This window comes from Oncorhynchus mykiss, chromosome 18, assembly GCF_013265735.2.
Source record: "Oncorhynchus mykiss isolate Arlee chromosome 18, USDA_OmykA_1.1, whole genome shotgun sequence".
In the NCBI taxonomy this organism is placed as follows: Eukaryota; Metazoa; Chordata; class Actinopteri; order Salmoniformes; family Salmonidae; genus Oncorhynchus; species Oncorhynchus mykiss.
The window spans coordinates 18,863,281-18,886,299 of NC_048582.1; the positions used below are offsets into that span (position 1 = coordinate 18,863,281).

General features: G+C 43.7%; 2 protein-coding genes across 6 annotated transcripts; both read right to left on the reverse strand.

Annotated features, from left to right (window-relative positions):
* Positions 1-255: 255 nt before the first annotated feature.
* LOC110495738 (phospholipid phosphatase 2) lies at positions 256-15,664 on the reverse strand. 3 transcript variants are annotated; one of them, XM_021571135.2, is made up of 8 exons: positions 15,418-15,664; positions 15,205-15,307; positions 5,341-5,492; positions 4,804-4,890; positions 4,498-4,673; positions 4,363-4,420; positions 4,109-4,285; positions 256-3,271 (listed from the first exon to the last, which is right to left on the reverse strand). In XM_021571135.2, the coding sequence occupies exons 2-8, from the start codon at positions 15,266-15,268 to the stop codon at positions 3,116-3,118; spliced, it is 870 nt and encodes a 289-aa protein (XP_021426810.2). In that variant the 5' UTR covers positions 15,269-15,307; positions 15,418-15,664; the 3' UTR covers positions 256-3,115. The 3 variants fall into 3 exon arrangements, with proteins under 3 accessions (XP_021426810.2, XP_021426811.2, XP_021426812.2); XM_021571136.2 differs by having other exon boundaries at positions 15,409-15,664; XM_021571137.2 differs by lacking the exons at positions 15,205-15,307; positions 15,418-15,664 and adding an exon at positions 10,922-11,113.
* A 4,020-nt stretch (positions 15,665-19,684) lies between these two features.
* Positions 19,685-22,940, reverse strand: LOC110495742 (testicular haploid expressed gene protein). Of its 3 annotated transcripts, none has more exons than XM_036952158.1 (8): positions 22,284-22,940; positions 21,311-21,386; positions 21,179-21,240; positions 20,811-20,877; positions 20,607-20,733; positions 20,345-20,501; positions 19,938-20,137; positions 19,685-19,855 (listed from the first exon to the last, which is right to left on the reverse strand). In XM_036952158.1, exons 2-8 carry the CDS (start codon positions 21,370-21,372, stop codon positions 19,814-19,816), a joined length of 717 nt encoding a protein of 238 aa, XP_036808053.1. In that variant the 5' UTR covers positions 21,373-21,386; positions 22,284-22,940; the 3' UTR covers positions 19,685-19,813. The 3 variants fall into 3 exon arrangements, with proteins under 3 accessions (XP_036808053.1, XP_021426818.2, XP_021426817.2); XM_021571143.2 differs by having other exon boundaries at positions 21,311-21,383; positions 22,019-22,939; XM_021571142.2 differs by having other exon boundaries at positions 22,019-22,939.
* Positions 22,941-23,019: the final 79 nt, after the last annotated feature.

The window sequence follows — 23,019 nt, forward strand, 5'->3', positions numbered from 1 at the left end:
ATTCTGTGCTTCCAACATTGTGGCAACAGTTGGGGAAGGCCCTTTCCTGTTTCAGCATGACAATGCCCCCATGCACAAAGCGTCGAGATCGTTGTGGAAGAAATTGACTGGCCTGCACAGAGCCCTGACCTCAACCCCATCGGACAGCTTTGGGATTAATTGGAACACCGACTGCGAACCGGGCATAATCGCCAAACATCAGTGCCCAACCTGACTAATGCTGGTGACTGAATGGAAGCAAGTCCCCATAGCAATGATCCAACACCTAGTGGAAAGCCTTCCCAGAAGATTGGAGGCTGTTATTACAGCAAAGCGGGGACCAACTCCATATTAATGCCCATGATTTTGGAATGAGATGTTGGACGAGCAGTTGTCCACATACTTTTGGTCATATAGCGTATATATTAACCCTTTGCAGAAGTGTAATGTGTTTTTCAGAGAACATCTCAGTGAGTGACTCAATCATTGACACACTGACGATTGTCAACATCAACATTTCAAAGGCAGCACATGGCATCATGATCTCACAGGACCTGTGTTGCCATGCGAGAAGGCAGGTTATACACAGCTTTATATATAATAAACTGGTGTGACTAATACAAGTTGCGTCAATAACATTTAAAAAAACATCACAGTGGGCTAGTAGTGGTATTACAATCTTACAGATACGACAGAAATAAACAGTTAGAAAGTAATTATCTATGCAACACTGTTTTACATTCCATATACTGTACATATACTGTCTTCTACAGACATGTTAGGTATCAGTAGGCCTAACACTGAACTCCACAGACCATTGGCCTTCCCCCCTCCTGGAGAACTACAGGATGAGCACACTAACCCACCTGATTCAGCTAATCAAGGTCTTAACGACTAGTTAAATCAGGTAGGTTGGTGGTGGGCGGGAACAAAAGCCTGCAGCCCAGTAGCTCCCCAGCACGAGGCTTGGAGACCGCTGTCTTGATGGAAGACGTGTGAGAGGATTAGTAGCTCCAGTGTAGGTAAAAGGGATCAAAGCATTACAAACACACAAAAAACTCCTTTACAAATACAAACTAGACTAGCGGGTGGGTTAAAAGAGAACTACAGGACACTCAAATAAACTACAAATCCCAAGAAGACAACCTGGTTGATGCTGCTGCACAGGAAATATAAATCATAAATTTAAAAAAATAAAAAAGTTGTTTCAGTGTTTCCTGTTAGCATAATTGAAATCTAGGGAACTACACAATAATTCTTTGTCTCTGTTAAAAAACTCTCATCCTCCATACTTTTAGTACATTGTATTCAAATAAAATACAAAGTTAAATGCATGTGCATGTGAGTGGTTATACACATCTTCTCATATGCACCAGTGGTGGCTGGTGGGAGAAGCTATCGGAGGACAGGGTCATTGTAATGCTGGACCGGAATAAACAGAGTCAAACATGTGGTTTCCATATGCTTGAGGTGTTTGATACGTTCCATTTATTCCAGTCCAGCCAATACAATGAGCCTACACTGATATACACACTTCTCTCACACAGACAGACACACGGCCGGGGCGTAGGCATGGGTGGGCCCACTGGGAGCAAAAAACTATTTTCTTTCTAGATATATATATATTTTTAAGTACTGCTCTTTCCTTGTCAGTGTTCCAAATGGGAAATTATTTGTAGAGCCCAACCGATAAAATCGGTTGACCGATATTAAATCGGCCGATATTTTTATCTGCCTTTATTCCACAGATAAAGTGCCCATATTATATACATAGAATAAACAAATATGTCTGCTCCATTTTCAATGATTGCCTAAAGAGGGCACTCTACCAGCTGCTCATTGAACATCATTCAGCCCTAGTCCACAATGTGAGGGAAAGTAGACATGGTGGTTTGTAGCTTGAGTAGCTTGCCACAGCCAGCATGAGTAAATAATCAAAAGTACACTTCACCAAGCAAGCAGCCCTGTCCTCATCACATTCTCACTTTGTTAACGTTAGCTGGCTAGCTAACCAGCAAGGTAGTTAGCTTAGCTATCTAGCCAGCAATCTGTGCTACGTATGTGCCAACACTGGACTGGCGCCAAAGTGAATACTCGTCCTTGATACAAAAAGAAGACCGATACTATCAGGGCCTATTATGTTAGCTAGTGGGCTAATTTAGTTAGTTTTTCTGAAATATGCAATCTGCAAAAAACAAGACAGTTGGCGCAGGTCTATCATTCAGGCCATGTGCTCGCATTCATTATGAGATAAGTAGCTAATGTTAGCTAGCTCGCGAAATTAGAACGTGTGACAAAAACCAGCGCAGCAAGAATTTGCATGCATAAACATTTTCAGTCATCAGCGCATGCCATTTGCAGTTGAAATGTATAGCCAATACCTTTTGTATTGAATAACAGTGTTATGTAAATATGGTTTCTTTAAGAAAGCATTGTCGTAATGAACAGCTAGCGTGTGCTTGTCGTAACGTACTCTCATTGCAAGGTGGACCATAAAGTGTTTGTTTACATGACCACTCTTATGGTGGTTTAGCACAAACACTTTTTCATACCTCTTTTCCACTGCCATAGACATTTTTAAGTTGCACCTAAGAAGGTCAACTAAACAAGCTTTGTATTCACTGTCGAATTTATAGAGAACATAATTGCTTTTTGGTGGATCCTGTAAACCACAAATAAAATGTTCTTAAATAATGTTAACTATAATATTTAGTTAAGAAATTATCATTTAGAGTATCTGTTGATCCTTTGAAGCACAATTTGGTCTGTTTTTCATTCAACCTCTAAAAAACCAATATATCGACAGATATCAGTAATCTGTGACTTTTCCCTCCCTCAAAATCGGTATCGGACCCAAAAATCCAATATGGGGTCGGGCTCTAAATTATTTGTCGTCTTTTTACCTAAACATGCAAACATCATCAGATAGAATTCATAGACAGCTATAAAACGGTACATTTATCTCTTGGCCACATGGCAACATTGCAGGAAGTTAGTTAACAAAACATTTGAATTTTTAAAAATTGCCCACCCAAATTTCTGCAGGCCTACCCACCAACAAATTCCTGTCGCCGCCACTTCCCCACGGTTGCCATGATTGTTGTGTAGAGGTTGTTGTGTAGTTGTTAGTCTGTGTTCAGGCTGTAGTAGTTGTATAGTTGTAGTGGTTGTTGTGTAGTTGTGTGTCTGGGTCCAGGCCAGGTTTGGCCTCTAGGTGTTCGTCTTCATCCGTCTCTGATCGAGGGCAGCGAGGAGGGGGGCGGAGCTTAAAGAAATCAGAGACGTAGCAAACCTGAGAGAAAATAATAGTTTAAAGTCAGCAGTGCTGAGCGATTAGTGCCTTTTGAGGTCGGTTCTGTTTCAGGTCGATTCTGAAAAAATAATTACGTTTTAGATTTTGGTCACAATTTTATTTGAAACATTAAATGCATTGTGGGTTAAATGCTGTAACACTGAATAAAACAAAAGTCCCATGAGGGTAGTGACTGCCCATTACTTATTATTATCATCACTTATTAACATTACTTGAATAAAATATCTCAGTTGTTGTGAATATTACATTTGTTTTATTTGATGACTTTATTATTTCATTCCAAGTCATCTCTATAGAGCTGCTGCCTACGGTTTCTGACAAAATCACTGTTTTAGTAGTTCATCAAAGTAATTTATTTATTTACCTTTATTTAACTAGGCAAGTCAGTTAAGAACAAATTCTTATTTTCAATGACGGCCTAGACAAATAGTGGGTTAACTGCCTGTTCAGGGGAAGCTCTGGGGTTTGAACTTGCGACCTTCCGGTTACTAGTCCAACCCTCTAACCACTAGGCTACCCTGCCGCCCCAATACTTTTATGACTGCTGAATACCAACTATCAGTCACTTAGATCATGTATATTCTGTAAACTACAACTCCCTACTACATCGCACAGTTCAGGCTTGATCTAATTTATCTCTAGAGTAACTGTGCAATGTGCACATTGAGCTCACAGAAAAAACAGAATGGAATTAAAATAATTGAACTGACATCGGTCAATTAGTTGTTCCAAAACCAAAGAACTACAGACATTTCGCTTTAACTGCTCAGCACATGTACAAACACACACACACACACACCTCCTACACACACTCACGTTGAGCACAGCGATGAGAGTTCCCTGCAGCAGTCCCACCAGTACGTCGCTCCAGTGGTGTTTGTAGTCGCTAACCCGTGTGTATCCAACGTACAACGCAAACGCCACGAGGAAGAACTGCACTGTGGGTCTGACCAGACGAGTCCACTTCCCCTGCATACGTGCTTGCACATACAACTACACACACACACACACACACACATTAATCGTCATCTCACGTGTGTATGAAACTCACACAAATAAAAAACACTCACTGCTAGAAACAGCATGCTGTACATCCCGAAGGCAGAGTGTCCGGAGTAAAACGACAATCTGGAAAACAGAGGAGAGAAACATGTTGACATTGCATCACATAGCAAGAGAAGAAAGACAGACAGAAATATACACACCTGGATTCAGTGACGTTTCGAGGGTTGCCAGTACAGTTGAGTTGCAGCATGTACCCAGAACAAACAGTGGGATTACACACAGACAGGAAGTTAGGGCGTGGCCTGCCGATGGTGAACTTGGCCAGGTCAGTCAGTGATTGGCTCACAGCTGCTCCAAACAGGAAGGTTCCCACCACCTAGTAGAGGCATAGCACAGGCCAATTTAACCACTTTCCCGAACCAATGAAATTGGGAAGAGGCAGCTAGCCAATCCGAGCTAAGACCACATATTGTCAGTCCAAAACTATGACCCGTGTTCCAACTGACCTTGTAGAGAGCTGACATGTACTGGTTAAAGTTAGAGTTGGAGTGGAGACGCTTGGAGTACACCAGGTACGCTTCTCCTGTAGTTATCTATGGAGAGAGAGAGGTAAACTCGTACCATAGCAGAGGTACACTCGTACCATAGCAGAGGTAAACTCGTACCATAGCAGAGGTACACTCGTACCATAGCAGAGGTAAACTCGTACCATAGCAGAGGTACACTCGTACCATAGCAGAGGTACACTCGTACCATAGCAGAGGTACACTCGTACCATAGCAGAGGTACACTCGTACCAGGTAAACTCGTACCATAGCAGAGGTAAACTCGTACCATAGCAGAGGTACACTCGTACCATAGCAGAGGTACACTCGTACCATAGCAGAGGTACACTCGTACCATAGCAGAGGTACACTCGTACCAGGTAAACTCGTACCATAGCAGAGGTAAACTCGTACCATAGCAGAGGTAAACTCGTACCATAGCAGAGGTAAACTCGTACCATAGCCTGCCATAACCATCAAGTTGTTCATCAAACTTACTATGACTATGGAGGAGGGGATGGTGACTGCAGCCATTGCCCTGTGGGAGATGGTGTCTCTTCTGTAAGGATATCTGATGCTCTCGTCATCACAGTAGATACCCCTCTGGTACGGGCTGAACATTAGCGTCAAGACCGCTGACGGAAGGGCCGCTGGGAAGGGGGGAGAGTGATAGGAAGGGTAGAGGGAGAGAGAGGAGGGGTGTCGGAGTGGGTCAAGGGAGACAGTATCAACATGGTGCTGAACTTGTCTCTGTATAGGCCTAGGTGAGATTGAGGTTCAAGAAGCAGCTCAACAGGCTCTGACAGACATGTTTAAATCTATCAGCTGGACAGGAACTGTGAACAATACATGGGCATGTGAAGGCACATTGAGGCACTTATTGGTCAGCAGTATATCAGTGACCTCTGTCCCCTGGGGAGGAAGCTGCTAACTAACACCACACACACGCCATCCAAAGATTGTATAGTACAGTATGACGATGCTTAGAAACTGCCTCTATAATAGAAATCCACAATCACGCTTGTAGGCGATGTCATGGCAACGTTGGCTAGCTAAGCTCGTCTCGCTCCGAACTGCGCATGAGCAGGCCGTCAAATCAAAAGCCCTCCTTAGATATCCAGTTATTTTACACCAAAATGAAAACATGTCAGTTTGTCACTTCCACACAAGGTTGGGGTAACATGTTCAGCTACCTAAGACACCTAGGTCGATTTAGAGAATATTAGCAGCAAAGGGAGTATTTTTCACTTCTCCCATTGACTTCCCAAACCCCTGTCTGGTCTGTCGAGTCTGATTCACGAAGCTTCCTGGAAGTTTTGCGTCGGTGGGTCTCTGGGTTTAGATACTCTGTGTGCACTCTAATGGTAATGCACCCACACACATCCATCACCATAGATATGCCTAACAGTGTAACAGCCTTAAACTTTCACCACTGAGCCCTGCTGACAAGGGCATGGGAGCCAACTATCGGACGCGACACACACATGCGCGCGCGCGCACACACACACACACACACACACACACAATGAATGTCCCATTCTCTATTTATTTATACACAAAGTTACCATGAGAAATTCCCTTAAACTGATCTCTCACGGAAGAGACCATGGACTTTTCTTTTAACCTTTCTCCTCTCTTTCCCGGACTCAAACCTTTCTCCCCCTGCTCTCACCCTCTCTTTCTTTCACTCCCTCGCTCTCTCCCCATAGTTCAGTGACTCACAGACCAGAGCAGAGACCGGCACCAGGATAGACTATAAAACTGTCTCAACTGACAACACAATAGTGTGCAAACACACACACTCAAATCTGACAGGACAATGGTTTTATACACCCTCGTGATTTTTTCCCCTGTTTTTATGAACCCTGTCACTAGACAACATGCTCCCCTGATGCAAACTGAACTTCCACCAGTCATATACTGAACAAAAATATAAAACGCAACATGCAACAATTTCAAATATTTTACTGAGTAACAGTTCATAGAAGGAAACCAGTCAATTGAAATACATTCATTAGGCCCTGATCTATGGATTTCACATGACTGGGCAAGGGAACAGCCATGGGAGGGCATAGGCCCACCCACTTGGGAGATTTTTTACGTGCTTCAGCACTCGGTAGTCCCATTCTGTGTGCTTGTGGCCTACCACTTTGCGGCTGAGCCGTTGTTGCTCCCAGACGTTTCCACTTCACAATAACAGCACTTACAGTTGACCGGGGCTGCTCTAGCTTGTTGGAAAGGTGGCGTCCTATGACGGTGCCACATTGAAAGTCACTGAGCTCTTCAGTAATGCCATTTTACTGACAATGTTTGTCTATGGGTATAATAAAGTGCATTTGAAAATTATTCAGAGCCCTTGGCTTTTTCCACATTGATACATTACAGCCGTATTCTAAAAATGGATACAATTATTTCCTCATCAATGTACACACAATACCCCATATTGACAAAGCATAAAACAGGTATTTTTTCATTTTTTTGCAAATGTATTAAATATAAAACAATGAAATATCACAGTTACATAAGTATTCAGATCCTTTACTCAGTACTTTGTTGAAGCACCTTTGGCAGTGATAAGAGCCTTAAGTCTTCTTGGGTATGATGCTACAAGCACACCTGTATTTGGGGAGTTTCTCACATTCTTCTCTGCAGATCCTCTCAAGCTCTATCAGGTTGAATGGGGAGTGTCGCTGCACAGCTATTTTTAGGTCTCCCCAGGGATGGGGTTCAAGTCAGGGATCTGGCTGGGCTACTCAAGGACATTCAGAGACTTGTCGCGAAGCCACTCCTGCATTGTCTTGGTTGTGTGCTTAGGGTCGTTGTCCTGTTGGAAGGTGAACCTTCACACTGGAGCAGGTTTTCTTTAAGGATCTCTCTGTACTATGCTCCATTCATCTTTCCCTCGATCCTGACTAGTCTACCACTCCCTGCCGCTGAAAAACATCCTCACAGCATGCTGCCACCACCATGCTTCACCGTAGGAATGGTGCCAGGTTTCCTCCAGACGTGACACTTGGCATTCAGACCAAAGTGTTCAATCTTGGTTTCATCAGACCAGAGATTCTGACTCTAAGCGGGCTGTCATGTGCCTTTCACTGAGGAGTGGCTTCCGTCTGGCCACTCTACTGTAAAGGCCTGATTAGTGGAGTGCTGCAGAGATGTTTGTTCTTCTGAAAGGTTCTCCCATCTCCACAGAAGAACTCTTTAGCTCTGTCAGAGTGACCATCGGGTTCTTGGTCACCTCCCTGACCAAGGCCCTTCTCCCCTGATTGCTCAGTTTGGCCGGGCGGCCGGCTCTAGGAAGTGTCTTGGTGGATCCAAACCTCTTCCATTTAAGAATGATGGAGGCCACGGTGTTCTTGGGGACCTTCAATGCTGCAGACATTTTTTGTACCCTTCCCCAGGTCTGTGCCTCGACACAATCCTGTCTAGGGGCTCTATGGAAAATTCCTTCGACCTCATGGCTTGATTTTTTTCTCTGACATGCTGTGAGACAGGTATGTGCCAGGTGTGTGCCTTTGCAAATCATGTCCAATCAAATGAATTTGACACAGGTGGACTCCAATGAAGTTGTAGAATCATCTCAAGGATGATCAATGGAAACAGGATGCACCTGAGCTCAATTTCAACTCATAGCGAAGGGTCTAAACACATAAGGTTATAAGGCACTTAAGGTTTTTATTTTATTTTATTACATTTGCACAAAAAAATCAAAAAACCTGTTTTTGCTTTGTCATTCTGGGTATGGTGTGGATTGATGAAAAACATGAAATGTAATCCATTTTAGAATAAGGCTGTAACATAAAAATGTGGAAAGGGGGAAGTTGTCTGAATAATTTCCGTATTATGCAGACTTAGCTTGTCGCCTGCATTCTTGCCTTTGGGACAACGACTCAAATTGTTTGGACGGAGACATGAGCATCTCGTCATTATATACAGATCTCTGGTTTCATCCACTTGCGAATTAGAAAGGGAAATTGGCAGGTGCACAGCGCACTGTTCAGATTCTGGCTTCCCCTAAACTAAATGGATGTTTTGCCAAAATTATAATTACTCCTGTCTAAATAAAATCATTGAAAATACTTTACCAGACAGCTTGACTTAGCTGATCATTAACTTAAAAAAAAAAAAAACATTTAAACAACAGTGTATTGTTTCACATCACAAGTGCATAGGCCTATGCCTATTTCGGAAGCAAGCTATTTGGGCAGCGAGTGTGGCAATAGGCTTAGCGTAAAGCATCTAGAATGTGTCTTTGAGTATAATTTAAAATGTTGAGACAAGAAGAAAGGGAGTGTTGCGGAGATCTGAGCGTCTTTCTCCAGAATGCATGCAATCAACTCTCCAGAATTGTGTGAATTGTTTGCCCTTCAATTGTTTATTACATATATAACCACTAGGCCTAGTACCTGTACCATTAATCCCTGTCATTTGTTTACATTCATTTATGTTAATGCATGTATTGGTCATTTACCATTCTCATTCTCCAAATGGAACCGTTGTTTGCAGATTTCACAATCTGCTACACTTGTGAGAAACAAGTTTTGGTTTATTTCATAACCATCATTTTTGTTTTCTCAATTTTTTCATTGTCTTTTGTTTTGAGTGCTCTGTGAGCAATGCTGATTTTCTGTCCTGATAATGTTGAGGCAGGGAGCCTGAGCACACCAACATGCTGAATTGATACAATGTTACAATTCATTACCCATAGCACAAATCAAGACAGATAGGCACAGCCAGAAGAGGACTGGCCACACCTCAGAGCCTGGTTCCTCGCTACGTTTCTTCCTAGGTTCTGGCCTTTCTAGGGAGTTTTTCCTAGCCACCGTGCTTCTACACCTGCATTGCCTGCTGTTTGGGGTTTTAGGCTGGGTTTCTGTACAGCACTTTGTGACATCTGCTGATGTAAAAATGGCTTTATGTGACTGATTGATTGATTGAATGGGAGGCAGACAGGCAGAGTAGAGATTAATGCAATTGAAATAACCTGAATGTTCACCAGGATATTTTCTACTGTTTTTGTCAGCTTTAGGCTTATGTATTTTACTTAGTTGATGATGGAAGTTACAGGGGCTCCCGAGTGGCGCAGTGTTCTGCATCTCCGTCCATCTCCACTGCAGTACCTGGTTCGAATCCAGGCTGCATCACATCCGGCCGTTATTGGGCGTCACATAGAGCGACACACAATTGGCCCAGCGTCGTCAGGGGTAGGCCTCATTGTAAATAAGAATTTGTTCTCTCTTAGTTCCATACGCTCATTTGTATTATTTAAATTAAGATTGTGATTAACCCATGTGACAATTTTGAGAAACTAAAAAAGTTATTATTGAATTGAAACTGTTCCACGAAAATGTACACAGTATTAAAATAATCAGAACTGGTAGAAACGGTAGGATAACTTGTAAGCTTCCCCAAACTTGAAACTCACAAGCTGTCTTTATCATAACACCCATTACCAAAATGTGTGAAGGCACAAGTGCTTGCACACTGGAGGTCCCATGGTAAAAAACGGTCCCGCCTCTAAAAATCAAATGCCAGTCCAACTGATTCGTTCTGGCGCCTGCCCTGTTCACATTGTCACTCATCAGCGGCATATGAACAGCGTGACTACTTTGTCAACCTTAATTCCGCTAGGTCAAGCATGCACTCAGCCACTTTGAAGTTTACTAAGTAGTATTTACTTTGAAGTCATGTCGACTCTGTAGGGTTCTAGGATAACAGTTAGATAAGACAGCTCTCTGGAGTGTAGTGGTTAGGGTGAGGATGAAGTGTGCATGTGTGTGTAGCACTCTGCTGCGGTGTCAGACGTATAATTGTAGTAATCTCCAGTTTTATTTCAGTAAGGTTGCTACAGTGTTATTGTAGCCCAGGGTTGAGTTGAACCAAGATTGTTCCTCTCTCCAGAGAGTAAGCTGAGCTGGATTTGATAAAACAAGGAAGGAGAAAGGGGAGTGTGTGAATAAATAGATGAAAGATTGTCTTAATAGTGTTGGTTTTCAATGTGGTAACAGTGAATCTGGAACTGATTTTGAACTATTCAACCCTGCTGAATGGTAACCGAACTGGTGACGACCCGTACCTGGGATCCAGTGGTACTGGAGCTGTTTTAATGAACCCAAAGGAAAACGGATTCAAGCATTCTCTTCGGTATCTTCGGAAGAGGTTCGTTTGTAGCACACATCTTGACCTTCCTCAGAGATGTAGAAAGAACAGCGATGTGGCACAGACTCAGAGGGCTGGGCGTTTGTGTGTCCAGTGGCAGATATAGGAAGCAGAGTCCATAGTCCGTCTTCTTGAACCCCCCCCCCCCCCGCCCCACACAGTTATCTTGGCCGAGGGGGTTGGTCTTCAGTAACAGAATGGGCAACGTGGTCAGAGAGAAAGAAGAAGAGGGGATAACATTGTTTCACATTCTCATTTGGCTGGATAGAAAGTTCCAGATGCCTCCCAGAGAAAACAAACATGGAGGAATGTCTGGTGAGATATGACACATGATCAACTTCCTCCTGACCTCTGACCTCACAGGAAGGAGGAACCTAAGAAGTGTTCCTGTCATTCTACAGACTAGACGCCAAAAAACGTACACAACTCCACTGTCCTACTAGTCACACCCAACAGCTACAACACACACACACACACACACACACACACACACAAATTGATAAAATCTAGACAATAGAGAGATTCCAATAGGGAGACAGAGTACTGATCCTCTTCCTGCTCTATGGCTGTAGTACTCCCGCTGTACTGTCAGAATCCTGGTTATTTTCCACACAGGAAAAGTCAATACCCCCCCCTCTCTCTCACACACACACATAGTTGGCACAGAGAGATGGTGTGTGTGTGTGAGAGAGAGAGTCAGTAAAACAGCGGCAGAGTATCTTCTCTAACTCTAGTTGTGCGCAAAACCCAGAAAATCAAATAGGTAAATAACAAACTCACCCAACAACAGTTGGTATCAGTCTATAGTTTGATGCAGATGCTCTTCTAACCCCAAGCGACATAAATAACAGTAAGAACTTAGAGCCATGGCAGCTGTTTTAGGTCTCATGTTCACTTCCACAGAAAGTTTGATGACCCAATGTTTTTAAAGGACTGTGACCCCCCCCCCCCCCCCCATCACAGCAAACTTCTGGGAAGAAAGTGAAAAACATTGACACAGTGTGAAACTATATTCATTTAGATTCCTTAGAATGACCCGTAGAATGAACATGATCATTGTCTGCCAATCAGATTCTTCCAGAGGGTGTGTACAGGTCTTACAACAGTAATCTGTCCCATTCACACAATCACCAGTCAATATTGAATGATCTAAAGGTCCTTATGAAATGATGGATACGTCAGGCCATTTGTTATGCATATAACAGCAGATTGCTTGGTTTGGGTGGCGTTTGGGTGGTATTTTTGTTAAAAGAGTGTGTCGCAGAAATAACTCAATGTGCCTGTGTGTGTATAAAGTTTATTTGTCTGCAGTGATAACAAGGCAAAGGAGAGGAGAAAATAGTTAAACAGAGAAAGAAAGAGGATAGAGAGTGAGTAAAAGAGGGATGGGAGAATGAGAGAGAAAGAGGGATGGGAGAAAGAGAGAAAGAGGGATGGGAGAATGAGAGGGAGAGAAAGAGGGATGGGAGAATGAGAGGGAGAGAAAGAGGGATGTGAGAATGAGAGGGAGAGAGAGGGATGTGAGAATGAGAGGGAGAGAGAGGGATGTGAGAATGAGAGAGGGAGAGAAAGAGGGATGGGAGAATGAGGGAGAGAAAGAGGGATGGGAGAATGAGAGGGAGAGAAAGAAAGAGGATAGAGAGAGTGAGTAAAAGAGGGATGGGAGAATGAGAGAGAAAGAAAGAGGATAGAGAGAGTGAGTAAAAGAGGGATGGGAGAATGAGAGAGGGAGAGAAAGAGGGAAGGGAGAATGAGAGACGGAGAGAGAGGGATGGGAGAATGAGAGAGGGAGAGAAAGAGGGATGGGAGAATGAGAGAGGGAGAGAAAGAGAGATGGGTGAATGAGAGAGGGAGAGAAAGAGGGATGGGAGAATGAGAGAGGGAGAGAAAGAGGGATGGAAGAATGAGAGAGGGAGAGAAAGAGAGATGGGAGAATGAGGGAGTGAAAGAGGGATGGGAGAATGAGAGAAAGAGGGATGGGAGAATGAGAGAAAGAGGGATGGGAGAATGAGAGAGGGAGAGAAAGAGGGATGGGTGAATGAGAGAGGGAGAGAAAGAGGGATGGGAGAATGAGAGAGGGAGAAAAAGAGAGATGGGTGAATGAGAGAGGGAGAGAAAGAGGGATGGAAGAATGAGAGAGGGAGAGAAAGAGAGATGGGAGAATGAGGGAGTGAAAGAGGGATGGGAGAATGAGAGGGAGAGAAAGAAAGAGGATAGAGAGAGTGAGTAAAAGAGGGATGGGAGAATGAGAGAGGGAGAGAAAGAAAGAGGATAGAGAGAGTGAGTAAAAGAGGGATGGGAGAATGAGAGAGGGAGAGAAAGAGGGAAGGGAGAATGAGAGACGGAGAGAGAGGGATGGGAGAATGAGAGAGGGAGAGAAAGAGGGATGGGAGAATGAGAGAGGGAGAGAAAGAGAGATGGGTGAATGAGAGAGGGAGAGAAAGAGGGATGGGAGAATGAGAGAGGGAGAGAAAGAGGGATGGGAGAATGAGAGAGGGAGAGAAAGAGAGATGGGTGAATGAGAGAGGGAGAGAAAGAAAGAGGATTGAGGAAAAGCTTTGTCAGATCAGATCCAGTTTGTCGACTAGGCACATTCCTACTATATTAATGACACAGTGAGGAAGCTGGGCTATGGCCTACGAACACACACACGCCAACAAAACACAAGTATGCACACGCACACTAATAAAAACAACCCTGTATCACTCTTATCTGAACTGGGAATAAAAAAAATCCCAATAGTTTTCTTGTCACTAAATGTAGACTGATTACTGAGAGAGAGAGAGGGTGGAGGCAGGAGAGATGAAAGAAAAATAAGCAACTGGAGAGATTGAGGGAGGAAATATTGAAAGACGAAAAGAGAAAGAGTCTGTCAACAAATATGGTTCCTGTCATCTTTTTAAATGTATTTTTTTAACCTTTATTTAACTAGGCAAGTCAGTTAAATATTTACAATGACGGCCAAACCCTAACCCGGACGACGCTGGGTCAATTGTGCGCCGCCCTATGGTACTCCCAATCGCGGCCAGTTGTGATACAGCCTGGAATCGAACCAGGGCCTGCAGTGAAGCTTATATCACTGAGAATCAGTGCCTTAGATCGCTGCTTCACTCGGGAATGTCAGACCCCAGGTCCAGACACACAGCCCTCTGAGACTGTCAACAAACATGGTTATGCCAGGAGGTGATGTCGTCTGTTAACAGCTTAACTGTTAAACAACCCTACTCTCTCACTCACTAAATACCATGAGAGAAAGAGAGCAAGGGAGTGGGGGAGGAAGACAAAGAGTGGGGGAGGAAGACAAAGAGTGGGGGATAGGGTGAAGAAATGGATGAAGAGGGAAAGATGTGGAGGGAGTGGGAGATAGAGGGGGTAGGAGACTGTCCACCCAAATGTCTATTCTAAACTACAGATCCTGTAGTATTGAGAGTCCAGTACAAGTCCGAACATGCACACCCTGGCCCCACACACAAATGCAGCAATCACACTGGAAGCAATAGGGAAAAGCCCAACAAGCAGGACACTTTCCATGGAAGACCAGTCAGAAGAACAAGTGTACACACACGCACACACACACACACACTTACAGATCTTTTTTTTAAATGGTCATCATAAATTAATTGTAACTGTGAAATTGTAAACTTAAAATCATAGTAAATGTGATTATGCAATTTGTGTTACTAACCCATGCGGACGGATGACTAGCCTACAATCTACAGTACTTGAATCAATACAGATCAGTGTTACACCACTCCACCAGGCACTGTGACCACCTGTAATGTGCTGACAGACAATGATAGAATCCATTAAACAAGCTATAACACGAGCAATGCGGACTCTCTTCCTATTACAATACTATTGCGGTGTGTCTGTCTGTGTGTGTAACACACAACACATGTTCTTATGACTGGCCTGTAATGGAAAGTGTCCGGCATGCTGGGCTTTGGCCTGTGGCTTGTGTGTGTGTGTAGCCTGCCTAAACATTGTTTACAAAGTCCCCCACCGTCTCAGTCTTGTTCAGCATTTACCCAATAAACAATTATACATAAACAACTATTTTATTGATGTATCGGTGGCTAGTGCTACCCTATTGCATTGCGCATGTGTAGACGGCAGAGAGAGCGAGTTGTGTCCTTGGTTATTACAACAAATCATGTTATATCAGCCATGTTGTTGGAGAGAGAGAAATAGGGCACTCACCGATAACCACACAGAAAACATCAACTAGAATCAGCATATTTTTCTTGGGAACTGGTAGCTCCATCTTCACGCTTCTACTCTCTCCGAAGAAGAATGATCAAAACTGCAAACGTTATTGGGAGAAGTTTAGTTGCAGAGGTAAGAGAAAAATAGTGTGAACAATCAGATGTGCTTGTTCTTCCGGATTTCTCTCCCGTAGCCTACCTGGCCTACCTGTTTAGGCCTACGCTCTATAGGTGAGTCGGGGAAAGACGCAACTGTAGTATACACCACACACACAGTGTCCAGCGCTGTCAACACACGGACATGTGTGGGTCGCGCATTGTCCAAAAGCAAGCAGAGATAACGGAAGAAAAAAAACTTCGGAAATCGTTTCCTTTACGGAAAGTTGAGAATGGGCTCTTTCCCCAACTAAAGGCGCGTGTGCGTTTACACTCCCCAGAGCTGACGTCAGAACTCTTGTGAAAAGAAAAGTGAACCAGACCGCAGGGTGGAGTCAAAGGATGAAGAGATTGTTTTTGTTGAAGAGATGAAGAGATAAAGCAGTGTTGCAGCAACATCCAGAAAAAAAATGAGAAAAGATGCAAGATAATTGAGATGTGTCATGGAAGATGTAGGTTTTCTGATAATGTATAAATAAACTACTTTTACCCCCCCATATCAATCAATCACATGTATTTATAAAGCCATTTTTACATCAGCCAATGTCACAAAGTGCTATAAAGAAACCCAGCCTAAAACCCCAAACAGCAAGCAATGCAGATGTAGAAGCGCGTGGCTAGGAAAAACTCCCTAGAAAGGCAGGAACCTAGGAAGAAACGTAGCGAGGAACCAGGCTCTAAGGGGTGGCCAGTCCTCTTCTGGCTGTGCCGGGTGGAGATTATAACAGTACATGGCCAAGATGTTAAAACATTCATAGATGACCAGCAGGGTCAAATAATAATAATCACAGTGGTTGTAAAGGGTGCAACAGGTCAGCACCTCAGTAGTAACTGTCAGTTGGCTTTTCATAGCCGATCATTCAGAGTTAGAGACAGCAGGTGAGGTAGAAAGAGAGAGTTGAAAACAGCAGGTCTGGGACAAGGTAGCATGTCTCGTGAACAGGTCAGGGTTCCATAGCCGCAGGCAGAACAGTTGAAACTGGAGCAGCAGCACAACCAGGTGGACTGGGGACAGCAAGGAGTCATCAGACCATGTAGTCCTGAGGCATGGTCCTAGGGCTCAGGTCCTCCAAAAGAAGAGAGAAAGGGAGAGAGAATTAGAGGGAGCATACTTAAATTCACACAGGACACCGGATATCAGGAGAAATACTTCAGATTTAACAGACTGACCCTAGCCCCCCGACACAAACTATTGCAGCATAAATTAGTAATTGTTTTTGTTGCCTCAGGGCAACGCTGTGCCATAAAGGTAGGCTAAAACACAAAGGAAAATCAGATACAGAACATGTATTAAGTGAAATATAGTAGAAGCAAGCACTCTTTTCCTATGAAAATACAAGTTGGGCATAACCTAGTATTTCACTGCCTATCCAACCAGATTCTGGGGTCCATTCTTCTTCACTGTCACTGTCCTCAAGCTGACTGTCCTCACTATCAGAGGGTATGATCTAACTGATCCATTAGGCTCCCTTTGCTCATCGAATGTCCCTGTGTCCATTGCCTGTAAACGTCAGTGGTTATGTTGTAAAAAACATTGACCAAGGCCATCATTTTACATCAAATTACATGTATTTCATTGAGCATGATATTGCAATGAAAAGTAGCCGAACTGCAAAGTAAAAGATGGAAAAACTCAACTTTAAAAAAATTAAACATAGAAATATTGCACATAGAACAGATATACCACTTTTTAGACTTGCTTTCAATGAAAATGGCAGATCTAGAACTCATATTTCTATGTACATTTTGTTGGGTCACCTAAAAAAATACGTTGCAGCTTTAAACATGCAAAATAATTAAATGTATCTGGGCCTCCCGAGTGGCGCAGTGGTCTAAGGCACTGCATCGCAGTGCTAGCTGTGCCACTAGAGATTCTGGGTTTGAGTCTAGGCTATGTCGGGGGCCGGCCGCGACAGGTAGACCCATGGGGCAGGGCATAATTGGCCCAGTGTCGTCTGGACCAGGTGAGGGTTTGGCTGGCAGGGATGTCCTTCTCCCATCGTGCACAGTACATGGTTGCCAGATGTACAGTGTTTCCTCTGACACATTGGTGTGACTGGCTCCTGGGTTAAGTGGGCATTCTGTCAAGAAGCAGTGCAGCCTAGTTGGGTTGTCTTTTGGAGGACGTACGGCTCTCAACCTTTGCCTCTCCTGAGTCTGTATGGGATATCTGTATTGTAGCGATGAGACAAGACTGTAACTACCAATTGGATACCATGAAATTGGGAGAAAAAGGGGTACATTTAATGTATCTTACCATGTGCTCACATGTGTTTTTGTTCTATTTCCTGAAAGAAGTTCCCTGCCCAAATTGATACATCATACTGCCTCATTGGATTGTTGAATTTAAAACAATTCACATGGGAGGTTGTAAGGGGCAAAATGGTTTTCTGTTCCAGGAGGGAAACAACAGTTGAAGTCGGAAGTTTACACACACCTTAGCCAAATACATTTAAACTCAGTTTTTCACAATTCCTGACATGTAATCCTAGTAAAAATTCCCTGTCTTAAGTCAGTTAGGATCACCACTTTATTTTAAGAATGTGAAATGTCAGAATAATGGAAGATAATGATTTATTTCAGTTTTTATATCTTTCATCACTTTCCCACTGGGTCAGAAGTTTACATACACTCAATTAGTATTTGGTAGCATTGCCTGTGAATTGTTTAACTTGGGTCAAAAGTTTCAGGTGGCCTTCCACAAGCTTCCCACATTAAGTTGGGTGAATTTTAGCCCATTCCTCCTGATAGAACTGAGTCAGGTTTGTAGGCCTCTTTGCTCGCACACGCTTTTTCAGTTCTGCCCACAAATGTTCTATAGGATTGAGGTCAGGGCTTTGTGATGGCCACTCCAATACCTTGACTTTGTTGTCCTTAAGCCATTTTGCCACAACTTTGGAAGTATGCTTGGGGTCATTGTCCATTTGGAAGACCCATTTGCGACCAAGCTTTAACTTTAACTGATGTCTTGAGACTTCCTGACTGATGTTGCTTCAATATATCCACATAATTTCCCTCTCTCATGATGCCATCTATTTTGGGAAGTGCACCAGTCCCTCCTGCAGCAAAGCACCCCCACAACATGATGCTACCACCACTGTGCTTCACGGTTGGGATGGTGTTCTCAGGCTTGCAAGCCTCCCCCTTTTTCCTCCAAACATAACAATGGTCATTATGGCGAAACAATTCTATTTTTGTTTCTTCAGACCAGAGGACATTTCTCCAAAAAGTACGATCTTTGTCCCCATGTGCAGTTTCAAACTGTGGTCTGGCATTTTTATGGCGGTTTTGGAGCAGTGGCTTCTTCCTTGCTGAGCGGCCTTTCAGTTCATGTTGACATAGGACTCGTTTTACTGTGGATATAGATACTTTTGTACCTGTTTCCTCCAGTATCTTCACAAGGTCCTTTGCTGTTGTTCTGGGATTGATTTGCACTTTTCGCACCAAAGTATGTTCATCTCTAGGAAACAGAACGTGTCTCCTTCCTGAGTGGTATGGCAGCTACGTGGTCCCATGGTGTTTATACTTGTGTACTATTGTTTGTACAGATGAACGTGCTACCTTCAGGCCTTTGTATATTGCTCCCAAGGATGAACCAGACTTGTGGAGGTCTATAACTTTTTGGTGGAGGTCTTGGCTGAAATCTTTTGATTTTCCCATGATGTCAAGCAAAGAGGCACTGAGTTTGAAGGTAGGCCTTGAAATACATCCACAGGTACACCTCTAATTGACTCAAATTATGTCAATTAGCCTATCATGACATCATTTTCTGGAAATTTCCAAGCTGTTTAAAGGCATAGTCAACTTAGTGTATGTAAACTTCTGACCCACTGGAATTGAGATACAGTGAATTATAAGTGAAATAATCTGTCTCTGAACAATTATTGGAAAAATGACATGCCAAAACTATAGTTTGTTAACAAGAAATGTGTGGAGTGGTTGAAAAACAAGTTTTAATGACTCCAACCTAAGTGTATGTAAACTTCTGACTTCAACTGTATGTGCAGTAGAGGGTTAACAGGAGAGGGAATATTCATTAAAGATATTACATCCTTTTTCAGGTTTCCTTCATCTGTCACATACTACAATTACACAGTAAAATATATAAGATACCCTTTTACATTCAGGTGGTTCTCTTTATGTTTAATGTGCGTTGTAATATTCTAGGTCCGTGACAACTCCCCTTTGGTGATAGTAAAAGTCACTTCAGTTCAGTAGAATGTTCAGCACGCTGTTGAACGTCGCAGCACTAAACAATCCACCTTCTAAAAGCCAGTGGTCCCGTTGGACCAGAACAAAGACCCAGCAACATGCCTCAATGAGATCATAGAGGGTCTTTATTATGAAGCAGTGGTGATCAGGGACATAGACATGCTGTACAGGAGACAGAGTATCTGAAGAAGAGGCGGCTGGAGGTACTGTAGAGGTGTGAGATGAGATGCATTCGTCTATTTGCCCTTGCATTTCCGCGGCAGGGGCAGACAAAGCTCCTGTAATAAACAAACAGACAAACTAATGACATTTTTCTTAAATGATTTAAATAAATGAGTAAATGAGAGAAACACAGCTCACCTGTAGGCGCGGCGAGGCGCTAGCGGAGCGTGCAGCTAGGGTAACCGTGTACGGGTTGTAGCCTTGGAACAGCGCCTTCCGCTGGTTGGGCCGTGAAAGGACCTGCACCCTCTCACTGGCTACTGCCTTCCTCACTGGCCCAGGTACTGGCCAGATGACTGGACGGTCCTGGGCATACTGGGGGTGGTCAGACTTAGGGACTGGGAGAGGGGAGGTGGGATGGGGAGGACGAAGGAGACGGAGAGAGTAATGGAGAGAGAGTGTGTGTGTGTGCGAGACAGTTGTAGATAGAGTAGCGACAATTTACAGGCTAAAAATGAACACCACATTTACTTTGCAATGTAGTTGGGTGGCCGTTACTAAACGTTACTTTCTGAGGTAAATACGAGGTATCCTAAGTGTCTTACGGGCAAGGAGCTGTAGTCGGGAGGAGGTTGCAGCTGGGTGGGGGGGTGCCAGTGAGGTCTTGGACAAATGGGGCGAATAGAGACCATGCCTCCGCTTGGGACAGGCCAACTGGCAGACCCTAGGACTGGCTACTGCAGTCTGCACCGCTCTGCTCAGCTAGAGAGAGAGACACACACAAAGAGAGGAAACAAGAGAGATAGATATATGCAGAGAGAGACACAGATAGAGGGTTATACATTGAGGTGTGTGTGTGGTACTCACGGAGGCCAGTAGGGGGCGGTCAGGTTCCCAGCCTATGGTGGGGAGGCGGGGCAAAGCCAGAGAACACAGTCTATTGGATGGATAGGCACTCAAAGCTGCTACACTGACCTCCCATTGGGGAGATAACCTGGAGAGTGAGGAGGAGAGTCATCATGCATTATTATACACATCATTAGCATACTGTACAACATTATGAAGTGTTACCTGCTCTGTTCAAACCCAGAATTAAGCCGCTTCCTGCCACACAGCTGGGACCAGTGGGGAGTCAACTCTACAACAAAAACAATAACATTAAAAAGGTGATTATAAAGTAAATTATCCACAACACAAACATCATAGAGCGTTTGACTAGTAACCGAAAGGTTGCAAGATCGAATCCCCGAACTGACAAGGTAAAAATCTGTCGTTCTGCCCCTGAACAAGGCAGTTAACCCACTGTTCCTAGGCCGTCATTGAAAATAATAATTTGTTCCTAACTAACTTGCCTAGTTAAATAAAGGTCAAATAAAGGTCAAATAAATAGAGACAGAAAGAGAGAGTGAAAAAGGGATGGGGACAGAAAGAGATCTTACCAAACGTGGGGGTGGAGCCATTTCTTTCAGGTGGGAGTTCATCTAGCCAGTAGACTGACCGTCTGGAAGGAAAATAATCAGTCAGTCAGTCAGTCAGTCAGTCAGTGTGTGTGTGTGTTTGTGTGGCAGTACCGGTCAGGGAATCGGAGCAGACTGGGTTTGGGCTGAGCGAGTTGCACCATCCGGGTAGCCATGGATATGTGAGCTGCTGAAGCAGAACACAAAAATGACTGTTTATTGCACAGGAGGTTGGTGGCACCTTAATTTGGGATGACAGGCTCGTGGTAATGGCTGGAGTGGAATAGGTGGAATGGTGTCAAATACATAAAATATGGTTTCCATGTGTAAGATACCATTCCATTAGCTCCTTTCCAGCCATTATTATGTGCCTTGCTCCCCTCAGCAGCCTCCACAGGTTTATTGTACTTTCCTTTAAATGTCTCTGAACACAGTGCACACACACACACACACACACCATTTCTTCATTGGGAGACAAGTGCAAAGTCAAAGGGGTAACAATAACACCTCATTATGACATGGAAATAGCCAAACAATGGCATAAACATGACATAAGAGCTGACATGACCACTAGTAAGACAATCATTTGAACCTTCTCGCAAATATGCTGTCAACTATGCACTGGATGCGAAGTTGACAACGACTTTACTTACTACTACAGTAGGAAAAATTAACCTCGAACAATGATAACATAGGCTAGTGAGTCAGTTTATGAGTACACCATATTAATTAGATACGGTTTTATAAAGTAAACGCAATATCCACGATTAGCAGCTCAAAATATGTGCACACATTATCACGTTATTTTATCACGTCGCCTACCTGCCGCTGCCTCGCGATCAACTTGGGGTGTGTTCGTAAATTCGCTCTGGAGTGCCAGAGTGCGCTCTGTGCGTCCGTAAATTTAGAGAAATGTCAGATTGTTCGTTCGAAAATTCAGAGCGCACAGTTGACGCTCTGGCCGAGGATTAGGGTTGATCCGAGCGTTCTGACCTCACAACGGCAGTCGAGCACCCAAGATAACTGGCTAAAGTTGGCTAGCTTGCTAGTTACTTCCAGACATAAATGAGAGAACACGTCACTCTACCCAGTTAACTCGCGCTAGCAGAGCAGGTTAAGCTGTTTTCATGTCATCTAGAGAGTTGGTGACTGTAACTGCGCTGCTGGCAACAATTTAATAACGTTTTTTCCTGATACCTGTACTATCCAACAGGTGTTGTGCGTTCAGAAATTCATTAGCTAGTTATTGTGTTCTGGTACTGAAATCAGAGTAGGGGTGCGCTTGTATATTCATTGTGGCAATCTACTCAGATTTCAGAGCACTCTCGGGTGCGTTCGTAAATGAACTCTGGTTATCTACTCCAATTTCAGAGCACTCTCGTTTGTGCCAGAACGCTGAATAACTGATGAATTTACGAACGTGCAACACCCATCGAAAATTACCGGTCGGTAGAAGTTGGCAAAAAAACTATGAAATTGTTGCCAGCAGCACAGTTAGTCACAAACGCTCTAGATAACATGAAAAAAAGCCTAATCTGCTCTGCTATGGCGAGTACAATGGTTAGAGTTAGGTGTTCTTTCATTTGTGTCTTGAAGTAGCTAGCAATTTAGCCACCTTTAGCCAGTTAGCTTGGGTGCTTGACTGCTAGCCAAAGCGTCCAGTGGGCGCTCTGAACGCTCCGAGAGGGAAACAAATTTATGAACGTCCAGGTGCAGTCTGAGCGCACTATGGCACTCCATATTGAATTTACGAACACACCCTAAATAACCAGCCAAGTGAATTTACGAACGCACCCTTGATGTTTATCCTTGCTTACGCTGAT